This window comes from Meles meles, chromosome 15 (assembly GCF_922984935.1).
Source record: "Meles meles chromosome 15, mMelMel3.1 paternal haplotype, whole genome shotgun sequence".
In the NCBI taxonomy this organism is placed as follows: domain Eukaryota; kingdom Metazoa; phylum Chordata; class Mammalia; order Carnivora; family Mustelidae; genus Meles; species Meles meles.
This window is the reverse complement of record NC_060080.1, coordinates 59,662,139-59,678,481: the sequence shown is the minus strand read 5'-3', so window position 1 is coordinate 59,678,481 and position 16,343 is coordinate 59,662,139. Positions and strand designations below refer to the sequence as shown.

General features: G+C 34.1%; 1 protein-coding gene across 10 annotated transcripts in view; it reads right to left on the bottom strand.

Annotated features, from left to right (window-relative positions):
• The window catches only part of LOC123925775 (WD repeat containing planar cell polarity effector), a 473,517-nt gene that overhangs the window by 336,491 nt on the left and 120,683 nt on the right, over positions 1-16,343 (bottom strand). For 7 of the 10 annotated variants that reach the window (XM_045979285.1, XM_045979283.1, XM_045979287.1 and 4 more), the window contains 4 exons: positions 11,387-11,434; positions 10,495-10,545; positions 8,479-8,549; positions 8,154-8,213 (listed from right to left, as the gene is read on the bottom strand). In XM_045979285.1, coding sequence (XP_045835241.1) covers positions 8,154-8,213; positions 8,479-8,549; positions 10,495-10,545; positions 11,387-11,434 — 230 coding nt within the window. The remainder of the gene's footprint in view (positions 1-8,153; positions 8,214-8,478; positions 8,550-10,494; positions 10,546-11,386; positions 11,435-16,343) is intronic. The other 3 variants (XM_045979289.1, XM_045979284.1, XM_045979290.1) reach the window with 1 other exon arrangement.

Here is a 16,343-nt window from a genome sequence, read left to right as displayed (position 1 = left end):
AATTCTCTTATATCCTTTATCTCTTACTTATTATTTTTTAAAGTTCTATATCAGATCAGAAATTAGATTTACCAATTCCTTTTCTTTCCTCCCTCCAACTTTCCTAGTAGAATCTTCTGCCCCAGTTTGGACTAGTTGCTCTCTAGACCTAAGGCACACTTATCATCCTAAGATTTCTCTTCATTTCTTTCTTATGTAAGATCCTCCATTTCTTGGATCCTAAGAAATATTGTTTCTTGGTTTATTCTGTTGCTTTTAGGCTGGCACATCTTCCAATAAATTCCTGAGTAAAATGCCCACCAGGTAAATTTTTCTGAGAGCTAACAAATCTGAAAATGTCCCTGTTTGAATGACAATTTAGAATTCTACATATAGATCACTTCCCTTTGGAATTATGAAAGCATCATTTTACTGTCTTCTCTCTGTGTCACTGTTGGGAAATCTGATTCCCATTCCTCTGTATGTATCTTATTTTCTTTGCTACTCTGAAAGCACTTCAGATCTTCTAGCTTTGGTTTCCTAAAATTCACAGAATACACATTTGTATTGACCTTTTTCAGTCATGGGTTTTTTCACATTGGAAACAAGCATCTTCCAGTTATGGGAATTTTTCTTCTTTTTTTTTTTTTTGTTTCTTCCCTTCTCTTTCCTATTATTATTTAGATATTAAACCTGCTGACCTAATACTCTAATTTCCTTATCCTCTATTGCTTATTGTTCACTAATATGTCCTTTTGTCGTTCTGTTCTGCAGTACAGGGTTATCTCAACTTTCTCTTTCAATTCATCTATTAATTTTTCTATTTAAAATGCTGTCATATTTTTAATTCCCAAGAGCCTCTGCTCTTTTCCCCCAAGGATCATTTTTTTAAAAATAGCTTCCTATTCTTATTTCAAAGATGCAACAGCTCCTCTTACATCTCTGTGGGGATTAATTTTAATTCCCTGAATTTGGTTCTGTTTATTGCACTGTCCCTGGTTCTTTATCTTCTTGTTTTAAACTCACAAAGATATTGGATTTACTGATGCAGAATTTCTTCAAAAGTATCATAATTTCTAGCTCTCTGGTTATATTTAAAAGTAAGTCTCTTTAAAAATTGATTGTGAGCTTGTTATGCATTGGTAGGCTTATTAACTTATAACTCCACTATAAGGATATTGGATGGCACATCTACCTTTTCAAAGGAAACTACCAAATATTGGTTTCTATAGCCATTGATCTGGGTTGACAGGTGGGGTAGGGGAATAATTTATTTTTTTCAGGGAAGGATCCTTTAAACAGGTTACACAGAGACATATATCTCACTCCTAGAGAGGGGGAAGAGCTGGGGAAGATCTCACACATTTAATCCCATTATTCTTAGTCTAGTCACCTCACTTCTACTATGTATTGTGCTTAGCATCTTCAGGTCCAGAAACCGTCTGGGTTGATGTTTCCAGAAAACAATTATCCTATCTCATTTGTTCTTTACATAAACTGCCTCTAGCTTTCCTGTTTTAGCCTACATCTTAATCCCAGTCTAATCTCTATGCCTTCTCTCTAAACTCTTTTCACTCTCTAAACTATCTTTTCACTAAACTTTATTATCTTTCTACCTGGAATCCTACAACTTGCACTCATAGTGTCTTAGTTAGCACTCATAGTGTCTTAGTGATTTCATGTATCTATATTCCTTGACCAGGATACAATGGCAACTCAGCCCACATCTTACATTTCCTTAGTGCATCCCATAATGGTGGCACTCAATAAATACAGTGTGATAGGTTTTATATAAGTAATATGCTGTTTCTAATAGTTGTAACTTAAAGTCATGGCTTGTCAATTATTATTTTATGAGAAAACCAAACTGATTTTCAATACAATTTGATGAAAGGAAAGATCAGGTAATGATGCTATTAATTCTACAACTGAGGAAATTATGATAAAATGAGTTCCAAAAATTCACAATTTATCTGTGACAGGCTTAGAAAATAATTTATATTTTTATATAGCATGTTAAATAATTCATTATAAGAACCAAAAAAGAAAACTATATTTTCTTGACATTTTTAAAAAGATTTATTTATTTAAAGAGAGAAAGCATGAGCAGTGGGAGGGGCAGAGGAAGGGTGAGAGAGAGAATTCCCAAGTAAACTCCCCCCCCCCCCAGCACAGAGTCCAATGTGGGGCTCCATCCCAGAACCCGGAGATCATGACCCAAGATAAAACCAAGAATCAGCTGCTTAAATGAGCCACCCAGGCACTCCACTGGCATTTTAAAATTATACCTAGAAATGTGTAACTGTTATAGAAAGAAATCAGGTATAGCTAACTATATCATATACTTTTGTAGCTGACTATATACACAATTCAAATCATTTAATCTAAAATCACCATAATTGAGGTTATATCTATCTTAATGATAACATTGCTTTTAAATAATTGCACAATAACCTGTAAATATGAACGTGACTTAAAGCACAATAATTTAAAGAATTTAGAAATTCCACCATACTGGTATACAATTTAATAGTCTCCAATGGTGAAACTATTATTCCCTTTGTAAAATACTTATAAAATGAAGTTTGTAAAATGGTTTAAGAAATACAAAGTAGAAATTATTAAACTCTTTCTTATAATAAAATGATTTTAGGAAAACAAAAAGAAGAGAGAAATATTTTGATAGCTAATGAGACTAAAACTCTAAATTACATCTCATACTTTTAATGCATTTCAACGGATAAGAACAGATACTACACTTGATCTTAGACATTTCAAACTAAGAGTAGGGATAGTCTGAAAAACCAACTTTAAAAAACAATTTTCATACAGAACATATGTACAGTTAAGTCCTGATTTATAAACTTTTGAATTTGCAAGTGGAGGGAATCATTCTTTTCTTTTTTTTTTATTATTATTATTTTTTTTATTTTTATTTTTTTTTAGGAGGGAATCATTCTTAAAAGGTACAATCTGTAAGTCACTGGACCAACAACATGAACTAAGCATTGGCTATGATGACAAGCTATAAAATCCCATTATTCAACAGAGGGAAAAATCCAACCTCAAAATGTATCCTCTGAAATCCTTTATGTTTTTTTAGTTGCCCTGCTAATTGCTAAACAACTGGACCTTTTGAAGAAATAAGGATGCCTTAAAAAGAAGACAACCAAGATAAATTCTGTAAAGTCTTAAATTTGCCATTTGGGGGGGTAAAAGATTTACATAGTTAAGGAGTGGCTATAATCAAAGACTGAGAGTTCAACTACATTAGCACCAAGGTACTGGGGAACTTTAATTTCACTCCTTTTTTAAGACAATGCTGTGGTCAGTTGTCATGCTAAATATAATGGGGAAAACTACTAATAAAAATTTAAGCCTGTGTTATGTTTGGAGTCACCACACCTCACAAAAGGAGGACCCTTGAATAACTTGGGGAATATTTATTTTGTGACTAACAAAAGGTTAAGGGGATCCTTTTAAAAATTTAGTTTGAGCACCAAATTTTTAATTTACTGTAATATTAGAGATCTTTAAGATAATGCACATATACACATATTTTTAGAAGACTTAGTTTGCAGTCTTGTTTAGAAACTGAGGAAGTAGATAAATAATGTTAGGAGGCCCTAAAGATGTGGGGACTAATCAGGATGGACAGGATGGGGGTCAAGCTATCTTATTAAAATGTATCATCAACTCTCAATAGATGCTGAAAAAGCATTTGACAAAGTACAGCATCCCTTCCTGATCAAAACTCTTCAAAGTGTAGGGACAGAGGGCACATACCTCAATATTATCAAAGCCATCTATGAAAAACCCACCGCAAATATCATTCTCAATGGAGAAAAACTGAAAGCTTTTCCGTTAAGGTCAGGAACACGGCAGGGATGTCCATTATCACCACTGCTATTCAACATAGTACTAGAAGTCCTAGCCTCAGCAATCAGACAACAAAAAGAAACTAAAGGCATCCAAACTGGCAAAGAAGAAGTCAAACTATCACTCTTTGCAGATGATATGATACTATATGTGGAAATCCCAAAAGACTCCACTCCAAAACTGCTAGAACCTGTACAGGAATTCAGTAAAGTGTCAGGATATAAAATCAATGCACAGAAATCAGTTGCATTTCTTTACACCAACAACAAGACAAAAGAAAGAGAAATTAAGGAGTCAATCCCATTTACCATTGCACCCAAAACCATAAGATACCTAGGAATAAACCTAACCAAAGAGGCAAAGAATCTATACTCAGAAAACTATAAGGTACTCATGAAAGAAATTGAGGAAGACACAAAGAAATGGAAAAATGTTCCGTGCTCCTGGATTGGAAGAACAAATATTGTGAAAATGTCTATGCCACCTAAAGCAATCTACACATTTAATGCAATCCCTATCAAAATCCCAACCTTTTTTTTTTTTTTTTTTTCAAAGAAATGGAACAAATAATCCTAAAATTTATATGGAGCCAGAAAAGACCTTAAATAGCCAAAGGAATATTGAAAAAGAAAGCCAAAGCTGGTGGCATCACAATTCGGGACTTCATGCTCTATTACAAAGCTGTCATCATCAAGACAGTATGGTGTTGGCACAAAAACAGACACATAGATCAATGGAACAGAAAAGAGAGCCCAGAAATAGACCCTCAACTCTAACGTCAACTAATCTTCGACAAAGCAGGAAAGAATGTCCAATGGAAAAAAGACAGCCTCTTCAACAAATGGTGTTGGGAAAATTGGACAGCCAATGCAGCAAAATGAAACTGGACCATTTCCTTACACCACACATGAAAATAGATTCAAAATGGATGAAGGACCTCAATGTGAGAAAGGAATCCATCAAAATCCTTGAGGAGAATACAGGTAGCAACCTCTTTGACCTCAGCTGCAGCAATTTCTTCCTAGGAACATCACCAAAGGCAAGGAAAGCAAGGGCAAAAAGGAGCTATTGGGATTTCATCAAGATCAAAAGCTTTTGCACAACAAAGGAAACAGTTAACAAAACCAAAAGACAACAGACAGAATGGGAGAAGATATTTGCAAAGGACCTATCAGATAAAGGGCTAGTATCCAAAATCTATAAAGAACTTAGCAAACTCAACACCCAAAGAACAAATAATCCAATCAAGAAATGGACAAAGGAAAAAAAAAAAAAGAAATGGACAGAGGACATGAACAGACATTTCTGCAAAGAAGACATCCAGATGGCCAACAGACACATGAAAAAGTGCTCCACATCACTCGGCATCAGGGAAATACAAATCAAAACCACAATGAGATATCACCTCACACCAGTCGAATGGCTAAAATTAACAAGTCAGGAAATGACAGATGCTGGTGAGGATACGGAGAAAGGGGAACCCTCCTACACTGTTGGTGGGAATGCAAGTTGGTGCAACCACTCTGGAAAACAGCATGGAGGTTCCTCAAAAAGTTGAAAATAGAGCTACCCTATGACCCAGCAATTGCACTACTGGGTATTTACCCTAAAGATACAAACGTAGTGATCCAAAGGGGCAACATGCACATGAATGTTTATAGCAGCAATGTCTACAATAGCCAAACTATGGAAAGAACCTAGATGTCCATCAACAGATGAATGGATAAAGAAGAGGTGGTATATATATACAATGGAATACTATGCAGCCACCAAAAGAAATGAAATCTTGCCATTTGCAATGATGTGGATGGAACTAGAGGGTATTATGCTTAGGAAAATAAGTCAATCCAAGAAAGATAACTATCATATGATCTCCCTGATATGAGGAAGTGGAGATGCAATGTGGGGGGTTTGGGGGGTAGGAAAAGAATAAATGAAACAAGATGGGATCGGGAGGGAGACAAACCATAAGAGACTCTTAATCTCACAAAACAAACTGAGGGTTGCTGGGGGGAGGCGGGTGGGGAAAGTGTGTTGGGGTTATGGACATTGGGGAGGGTATGTGCTATGGTGAGTGCTGTGAAGTATGTAAACCTGGCGATTCACAGACCTGTACCCCTGGGGCTAATAATACATTATATGTTTATTAAAAAATAAAAAAAAATAGCATCCCCCCCAAAAAAAATTATGTATATAAACCGTATCATCACATTAAGAATGTGTTGATACTAAAAGGTCTATTTTAGGAATAAGTTATCAACCTCAAAAATATAGCACAAAATATGACAGAACATAAAGAAAGATAAATTTCATTGGAAATATTAAAAGTGACTCATTGTCACTACTACTAAAAAACCACTACTGTCAGTCTGGTATAAATTAGAGAAGTAATTATATATATATATACATATCTCCTATCATGAAAATTCCTTTTCTGCATTGAAGTAATTTAACCATGAAGGACATCTTTCTCCTTATTCCCCCTATATACAAACACACACAAACCTGCTTAAAAATTAAAATGCAATAGCACCCATTTAAAAAGGATTGTTTAGGGGTGTCTGGGTGGCTCAGTCAGTTAAGCGTCTGCCCTCAGCTCAGGTCATGATCTTGGGGTAATGGGATCGAGCCCTGTGTCAGGCTCCCTGCTCAGCGGGGAGCCTGCTTCTCCCTCTCCCTCTCTGCCTCTTCTGCTGCTTGTGTGCTTTCTCTCTGTCAAATAAAGAAAATCTTTCAAAAAAATTAGATTTTTAAAAAAAGGATGAAATATTGGGATGCTTCACTACATATTTTAAGATGTCTAACATGTTCCAACTTACCCTGTGCAATGGTAAGGGTAGAGGCCACAAGAAAGACCTCTTACTATGAGTAGTAGGCTTGCCCTCCAGTCAAATTATTTTGAGCCTGCTTTTAAGGCGGGTAATGGCATTGAGAAATACAATGAGTTATACTAAATTTAAAACTTTCTGGAGCATATTTTGTATTCAAGTTTTAAAGTTTGATTAAAACTTAAATGAACACAAATTATGAATTTTTAAATAATCTTATCCTTTTGAATAGACTCCTAAGTCAAATTTAGAATGTATTATGCTGCTAATAATATTAAGTCAGCCTCGTAAACAATCTCTGGAAAAAAAATCATTTATGCCATTTGAGGAGTTAACTAGTTACCTTCAAGAGTATAAGTAAGCTAGTTTAAACAAAAAAATGAAGAAAAACTAGAGTTCATTAAAATGATAGTCTATATTCAAATACTCAATTAAAATACGTTCATAATAACTACAAATTCAACATTACAGATTTATGGATAGAGCCAAAGGCCTAAACTTCAAACAAGAATAGTTAGACCTAAAATAAATCATATTATAAATAAGTAAGATTTTAAATTCATACAGGATATTCAATTCCATAAAACAGTTATAATTATTAGTAATACTGATATAACTTCAATTACATGTATGAGCAGAATAATGACTAATGATTTTTCTAATCACAAACATGTGAGATTTTTCTAGGCAACTAGAATTTATGAAGCCTATAAACAAAGCTAAGCCAACTGTCCATTATTTTCTGATCAATGATTGCTAATTATTATATCCTGAATCTAGACCCATTCAACATGTAGCTCATGTTGTCTAGGCCCTAACTGTGTTAACAGAACTTTCTGTGATGGAAATGTTCTTTATCTTACTGTCCATAAGACAACATTTGACTACTGAGTACTTAAAATGTGGATAGTACAACTGAGGAACTGAATTTTTAACTTTATTTAATTTTAATTAGTCTAAATTTATTTTTAAATAGCCACAGGTGACTGGTGGCTATCATATTAAATAGCACAACTTAGAGGATTCAAAAAAATAATAGCAAATGTCTTGTTACATTATGTCTAACTCTAGACCACTTGTTGATTTCCACAAGCATGGTGCTCATCAATGTTTACTAGAGTAATACGCCAAAACACCTTCTGTCCTGTGGCTTTATCTTCAGTCAAAAATATTATCAAATCTATGCCAAGGAACATCTAATACAACATTCAGGCAAATATAAACAAAAAAATACCATTTTTATTAGTGTTCATAGTGTCAGTACAACTATACTAATTAATGAGGCAGCCTGGTGGCCTATGTCAAACTATATAATGTTAGTTCTAGAATGACTAGAATTCAAACTATGAAATATCCACTCCTAAAAAGTTTTTGTCCATTACCTATCAAAAACACAAGAATACCAAATACTGCATAGCTTTCAGCTCCACTGGTTAAACACTGCAAAAATATGTCAAACCATTTTACCTGACAGACATATTTGTTCTTCCATTTGCTCAGCACACAGTGACTGTTTTGCATCAATTCCTAAAGGAAACAGAAAAAGAGAGAGTGCAGTTGGCTATACACATTGTTGTTATCAGTTAGAGTGCTTCTGATTGGCAAGCACATTAAAAAAAAAAAAAAAAGATCAGCTTGCCACACAAAGATGCAACTGTTTTGGAACTCCTTACTAGACAAAAGCAAAGCTATCATCACCAGGAGAGTTGATCCTTTATGAAAATTAAAACTGTTGAAAGATGTTTTAAAACAAATTTGTTTGTTGCCATTTTTGAAACTTTTGGAAAAATACCTCCAACTCCTTGAGTGAGTCTCGAAGTTTCTCTGGGCGTCTATTTTTGAGTGTCCACAGATAATCTCGTGCTGGCAAATGAAACATGTACTACAGTTAGTTAAACATGATTTAAAAAGGAAACTCTGCTTAGAAGTGTGCCTTAGGAGGATTAAAATAAAACACCTCCTTAATTGAGAGGAAGTGAGCTTCATTTCCATCATCAAATAACAGCCTTTTGAAAGGCTTTGTCATAGGAACAGGATTTTTACCACAAAACAATCTCTGTGATCATAATTTTATGATGACAACCAACAGAGCTCAGAGAATCCCTGGGAAAGTTTCCTAGTCCTGTGAATCTGGTACCTAATTGTAAATGACCAACTCTTTACCAGAGAATGAACTTTCTCATACAAATCATTAGAAGTTCCAATCCAAAAGAAATTCCAAATTCTACAAATAACCCTCTCAGACCTGAAAATTCCTAAGAGTGAATGGATATACTGAGGAAAGAATAAAACACAAAATATCATGCACAGAATATAAATTTAAAAGTAAGCATCACCTATTAAAACTTTTTTATTTAAAATGAATCTCTTTAAAATGTACACAATTCAATAATGATAAGCCTTTGTTTTGTTTTAAATGCATTTAATTAAAAGAGAAAATTAGTTAGCAGAATCTCAATGTTAGCCTAAAATAAACTAAAAAGTTTTATTTAAAAGAACAAATTGCAGGTGCCTAGGTGGCTCAGTCAGTTAAGCAGCTGCCTTCGGCTCAGGTCATGATCCCAGGGTCCTGGGATTGAGTCCCACATTGGGCTCCCTGCTCTGCGGAGATCCTGCTTCTCCCTCTCCCTCTGCCTGCCGCTCTGCCTACTTGTGCTCTCTATCTCTCTGTCAAATAAATAAAATCTTTAAAAAAGAAAAGAAAGAAAAGAACAAAATGTTAAATTCATTGTCATATCTATTTTATCACAAAAATAAATTCACCTTTGAATTCTCCCAAATAATAATTCTAAAAATGAGTTGTATATACGTGTGTATGTTCTGTGTGCATACTCATTTAATATACAGTATATACAGATATTTAAATTTTACAGTAGAATTACTATATAATCTTATTTCAGCAAATTAATTTCATTCTATAAACATAATGTATGATGTATAGAGCATATGTGCAAAGTTTTTAATTTATATTGCAGTCACTAATACAGCATTGAAAAAAACTGTCAGTTTGCCCATTTAAGACAAGAGAACAAGTTGGACTTTCAGCTCCACCTGTATTCCAAATAAAACTTAAGTTATATTTAATTTCAAGTCATTAAAGCCATCTTTCATCATAGCCATATTATATATATTTATGTATCTGAGAATAGAAAAGACTAGAAAGAATAAAATGCTAATACTAATCATTGCAAAATTTTTTTTTTACAAATTTTATTTTCTTAAAATGGGTAAAACATACTAACAATTCAGGAATGGTACATATAACAAAATGTTATCAGAATTTAAGTATGATACACTTATTTTGTTTTTTTTTAAGATTTTATTTATTTATTTGACAGACAGAGATCACAAATAGGCAGAGAGGCAGGCAGAGAGAGAGAGGCTCCCCATGGAGCTGAGAGTCTGATGTGGGGCTTGATCCCAGGACCCTGGGATCATGACCTGAGCCAAAGGCAAAAGCTTTAACCCACTGAGCCACCCAGGTGCCCTGATACATTTATTTTAAATATATTAAAATGATATAAATAAATATGGTTTGTTAAGAAAGTTTATGTTTACACAGGTATATATATTATCAAAACTGGATAGAGATTTCAGTGATCTTTTAAATTAGAAATGCTTAACAAATATAACTGTCACTCATATGTTTATATACCTAAACAATGGGAATTTATAATTTTAAGAAATTTGGAAGGAGTAACATTTTCTGTTTGTGCAGAAAGCTTAAAATATTTTTTAAGACTGAATCTTCAGGGATATTAAAGTTCTAGTTTTATAATAATTACAAAAAAGTATAAAGTAAGCTTACATTCTGCCAGTTTCTGCTTTTCTTCTAAGTTACCATGCTCTGTCACGGATACTGTGGCAGGAGAAAGAAGGAAAGAAGAAAAAAAAAGTGGAAATTATTTTAATTAAAATACTTTGTATTTTTAAATGCACATGTATAATGAACATTACGCACATTGTTGAGACTAATAAATTATGCTAAATTTTTTAAAGGCCATTGGAAAAAATATGCCATAATGTGGGTTCATTTCATATAGGTATTGCCTAAATTTGTAGTAAAAGGCTTACATAGCACAACAGGTAGGCCAATATCCTGAGCTCACAGTCTCATCAGATAGGGAAGAGAACTGCACCCAAGTCCAGAACAGAAGCTGCTTAAGTCTGTCATCAGAACCATGAAGTTAGCCTATTAACCACCAAGCTAAGCACACAGGATGCCCACACAAGCCCCACTTCAACAGAGACCAAACCAGGAAGTAACTAGCTAGAAAGACCTTTTGGCCCGTCATGAAACTTCTGGGATTAACAGGATTAATCAGATAAAGAAAATTGATCATTCACTCAGAAATGCTATTTCAGATATCAGGTAAGGATCCAGGAGGCCAGCAACAGTGGGACCCACGCATTAACAATGCCCTCTACTGGGACACTGATAGATAAACGTGAACAGACTGTCCAGTTATCAGTTGGATCAGAAGTAAAATGACAATTTTCATGTCCTTCTACGGCATTTTCTCAACTTTATTTTATACAGAACAGATATCAACCTCAGTACTTTTCTAAAGAATGGAAATGAATTTTTTTTTTAATTTCAGAATTTACCTAAGCTCAATAAAAGAGTTTTTAATGGTCAGTATTATATAGTTCAGAATATTTCATTTATAAAAATTAGTTGAGTAGAACAGATGCTTTACCTGGTGGGTCTTTCTTATCATAATACTGATAGATCCCTATGTCTCTCTCTATGGAAAAGAAGAAATAAAATTAGATTAGGGTAAAAAATTCTGGAGAATAAGAAGCCAAACCATATTATACAGCAGGACTGGGGTTAGAGGGTGGGTAGGCAAAGAGAGAAACAATCTTTTTATGTTCCTAGAAATAAATAAGTTCAAAAGTATCTGGACATGAGTTCATGTCCAGATTCTAGGGATATGCAGGAACTGGACTGTATATCAATCTAATTTTAAAAAGATTTACACAAAACTAGAAGGGCATGAGGAAAAGAGTAGTAAAATTAACTGAAATCAAGGAAGGCCAACTTTCCTCTTTCACACTTCCTCTGATATCTTTCACAGGGTGCTATCAAAAAGAACTGCTTCTATGCAATGCCAAATGAAATTAGAGGATGGAAAAAAACTGCCCTAACTGTTGGATTCCGAGCTATTGCTTTCTTTTCTCCAGGTTAGTTTGAATCTAGTATGGTGCTTGGGGGAAATATCCAGGAGAGAAAGAGGAAAGTATGGTTAAGTTATCTGAAGTTTGCTTAGACTCAAAAATCTCCAAACCCGTTCAAATTCAGGTACTCTCTCAGGGATACAAAAGCAAAGCAAGTCTTCCTAGACATTGACAGTGATTTAATCAAGGACTCTGTCCTTCAACTGAATTACAGGAAAACCAAATAATTTTGTCCATTTTATTCCTATCTGTGAATAGTGAAATTTTTTTTTCTTTTAAGTAATAGTTGTTTCCCTCCATGCAAAATAATTCTAGTTACTAACAAAAGGATCCAACTGTTTCTAAAGAAGTGGAAGCAGTACAGGCTGCCCCCTAGTGACTAACTGCTCCAAACTTTCTCAAACTGAAACATGAAACTCCCACCCACCCCCACCCCGCAAATGTATTACAGATTTTTATTTTTTAAAGATTTATTTAAGTAATCTCTATATCCACCACGGGGCTCAAACTCACAACCCCAAAATCAGATGTCACATACTCTACCAACTGAGCCAGCCAGGCACCCCATATAATTAACTTTTTAAATAGAGTTTTTCAAAACAGTCAATCCTGTGCACTTATTAAAGCTCCATTTTACTCATCGTGACACTAATTGGGACATATGACTTTTTTTTTTTAGATTTTATTTTTAAGTAATTTCTACATCCAATGTGGGACTCAAATTTACAATCCTGAGATCAAGAATCACATGTTCTACCAACTGAGCCAGCCAGGCACCCCAGGACATAGAATTTTTAAGAATACAAAGTTTATTTCTATTACATAGATTGAAAATATCTAATAAGGGAAAGGGAAAGGTCATAAGTAGAACTCCTAAGATACTGATAATACTTTATTACATGATGATTTTATGATGTGTTATTCTCTGATAGTTTAAAACATGCCCTTATTGATCTTTATACTTTGCAAATACATATGCTGTACTTCAATAAAAAGGTTTTTTTTTAATCGAAGGAACCATAAGCATTATAAACACAAACAATATTCTATACTATAATTCTTCATCATTAGATGCAGCCAAATATTTACAACTCTAGAACAGAACTCTGAAGACCATAAAGGGACCTGAGTTGTTGTTGTTGTTCTTTTTTTTTTTTTAAAGTTTTTTAATTTATTTAAGTAATCTCTACATCCAGTGTGGGGCTCAAACCTACCACCCCAAGATTAAGAGTCACAAGCTCTACTCACTGAGCCATTCAGGCACCCCTCATAATTTTTTTTTTTAAGATTTTATTTATTTATTTGACAGAGAGAGAGATCACAAGTAGGCAGAGAGGCAGGCAGAGATGCGGGGATAGAGGGGGGATCAGTCTCCCTGCTGAGCAGAGAGCCAGACAAGGGGCTCAATCCCAGAACCCTGAGATCATGACCTGAGCTGAAGACAGAGGCTTAACCCGCTGAGTCACCCAGGCGCCCCACCTCATACTTCTTTTTAAAAAATGTTTGCATTGATACCTTTTTGAGCTTTCTAGAAAAATATCACTAATTATGATATTACCAGTGTCTTTGCAGATACAAAAAGATGGCTATTTTTGGCTTCTGATCTTTTTAAAATTATCTAATTAAAAATGTGCAGGTTTTAAAAAATTCAGATACACTGCTCAAGTCTTTCAACATAAGCAACACTGACACACTGTGTATCTTCTAGCCGTTAATACCTTCTCCTTAGAGATAACTATTTGTAATTATGAGTTGTTCCTTCTGTATATTCCTCCATATTTATAAATGGTTTTCTCACTTTATTATTTCTTGATTCTTCAGTTGTAGATATTATCTATTGCCTATCCACTATGGAAATTGGGAATTCAGTTATCTTTTACCACTGTGTACCCCTCTCTACCTACAGACGCTTAACTTCAACTTCTCCAAATCTTCCCAATATAATTAGAGCACAATTTTTGGTAAAGTCAGTGCTTACAATATTAATGAATACATAAATACTCACAACTGAACCATGGAGAAGGTACACTATAATTGCATTTCCTTTTTTTAAACAACTTCCCTGATGTTAAAAATTGCCTTTTCATTTGCTTTTAAAAAAAAAAAAAATCTTAACACGGGTGCTTGGGTGGTTCAGTCAGTTAAGCATCTGCCTTTGGGTCAGGTCATGATCCCAGGATCCAGGGATCGAGTCCCACATTGGGCTCCCTGCTCAGTGGGGAGTCTGATTCTCCCTCTCTCCTCTCCCCACAGCTCGTGGTCACACTCTCTCTCAAATAAATAAATAAAATATATTTTAAGAATGTTAATGCTTACTAATCTCCAATATACCCTGACATATATCAGTGACCAATCAGTATAATTTTTTTCATTAGTAACATCTCCCCTAGAGCCTCATGATCCTGTACTATTCTGGACCGCCTAACTTCTAGGTCTGATGCACAGACAATGTCTATTTTCTTGACTAGACAGGTGTATCTTATGTCCTGATTTAATTCCCTTCTTTGGCAAGACACATTTGCTCTGGTAGTTTAATGAGAAAAGGAAGGTAAATTTGGTGAGTATTTACATAGCTGAAAATATCTTCTCACAATTGACTGACTACCTGACTGGAAAGAGAATACTAAGTTGGAAATAATTTCTCTCTGAATTTTGAAGACATTCCATTGTCTCAGAGCTTCCACTATTGGTGTTAAAAAGGCCAAGGGTAATCTGGGTTCCAACTCTTTGTGTGTGATCCATTTGTTCTTTTTTTGCTATAAGGTCTCTGGATTTTATCTTTATGCTCAGTGTTCTGAAATTTCACACTGATGTGCCTTCATATATGTCTTTTTCCATTCATTTTATTTAGTACTTATAGGCCTTTTTAACCTATAAACTCATTTTCTTAGTTCTAGGAAAATTTCTAGTAATATTTCTTTGACAATCTTCACTTCCTCTTTACTGCTTTTCCCAGAATTGGTAGTTGAGTGTAGAATTCCTATGTTGAGATGCCACTATTCTTATCTCTCCTATTTATTAATCTTATCTTTTGTCACAGCATTCATTTCATTTTCTTCTATCATATTTTTATTTCAACATAATTATGTCTTGATTATAAAAATAATGTATAAAATTTAGAAAAATTTATTTTAAAATTTTTTAAATTTTAAAAGCAAAAAGGTCAAATGTCCCATATTTCCATTCTTCCGATACAGCTACTAATAACATTTTGTTATCTCTCCTTAGAGTTTTTTCTAAGGAAAAAAAGTTTTTACTTTTTACTAAGTAAAAATGTTATACTAAAAATATTGTTGCAACATTTTTGTTTTTAAAATTATTTTAATTATTAGATGAATATAAATTATGATATGTAAAGTTAAAAATAAAATATAAAAATATGTAAGAGTAAAAACAAAAAAAACAGCAGATCTAAGAAAAAGAACATTACCTTTTAAGCCTCCTATGTATTCCTTCCTAATTCTATTCTACATCCTTGCTTCTCAGAGCTATACTAAAATTTTGTTTATAATCCTCTTAATTTTCTTTATAGTATTACCATATATATTTGGTATATTGTTTCTCCTAAAACAATACATTGTTTAATTTTGCCTGTTGTTTTTGAACTTCCTCTAAATGCAATTATACTGTTTGTACTCTTCTGTGACTTACTTTATTATTTTTTTGTCTAATATTATATTCTTGACATTCATTGATGCTGTTGCAAACAGCTGTAACGCATTTACTTTCTCTGTTGCGTAAATGTATTTATCCATTCTCCTGCTGGGCTGTTTCTAGTTTCCTGCGTCATAAACAGTACATTATGAACATTTTGGTACATGTCTCCTGGTACACAAGTGTTGGGGCTTTTGCTAGAGTATATAGCCAAGAGTGGAATTACTGGTCAATAAATGACATACAGCTTCAACTACACTAGATAATGCCAAATGGTTTCCTAAACTGGTTGGACCAATTTATACTTTAACTAGTAGTGAAATAAGCTGAATTTCTCCCTGCGTGTTTTTTTTTTCTCTTCTATTTTGGGAGAGAATTTTTTTTCTTTTGAGTTTAAATTTTTTTTCTGCTATTTCCAATTTCCAAGAGGTCAGAATTTTCTGAAACTTCTGTATTTTGTTTCTTGCTCTTCATACTTAAAAATGAGGCACTAGAAAGCTGATTAGAAGCTCTGTGTACATGAACAGGGTTTGCCAACCGGTGGACTTCAACTGATCAGCCAGGGACCAGGGTGCTTCACTGGAGGACTCCTCAAATATCGTCAATAGGGCTTCTCTGGGGTCATGCAGTTGCTACAGGCCCTAAACTCCCTCTTTTTTGGAAAGTATACAACTGGCTGCTATACATTCATTTCACAATCAAGTGGGATTAAGAGGAATTCACCCATCAGTATGTAGGTTTTCACTTCATTACTCTTTTCATTTCTGAACATTTCCTCTGTCTTCTTTTCCTGGGGTTGATGTCTCCAGGTCTAGAACTTCT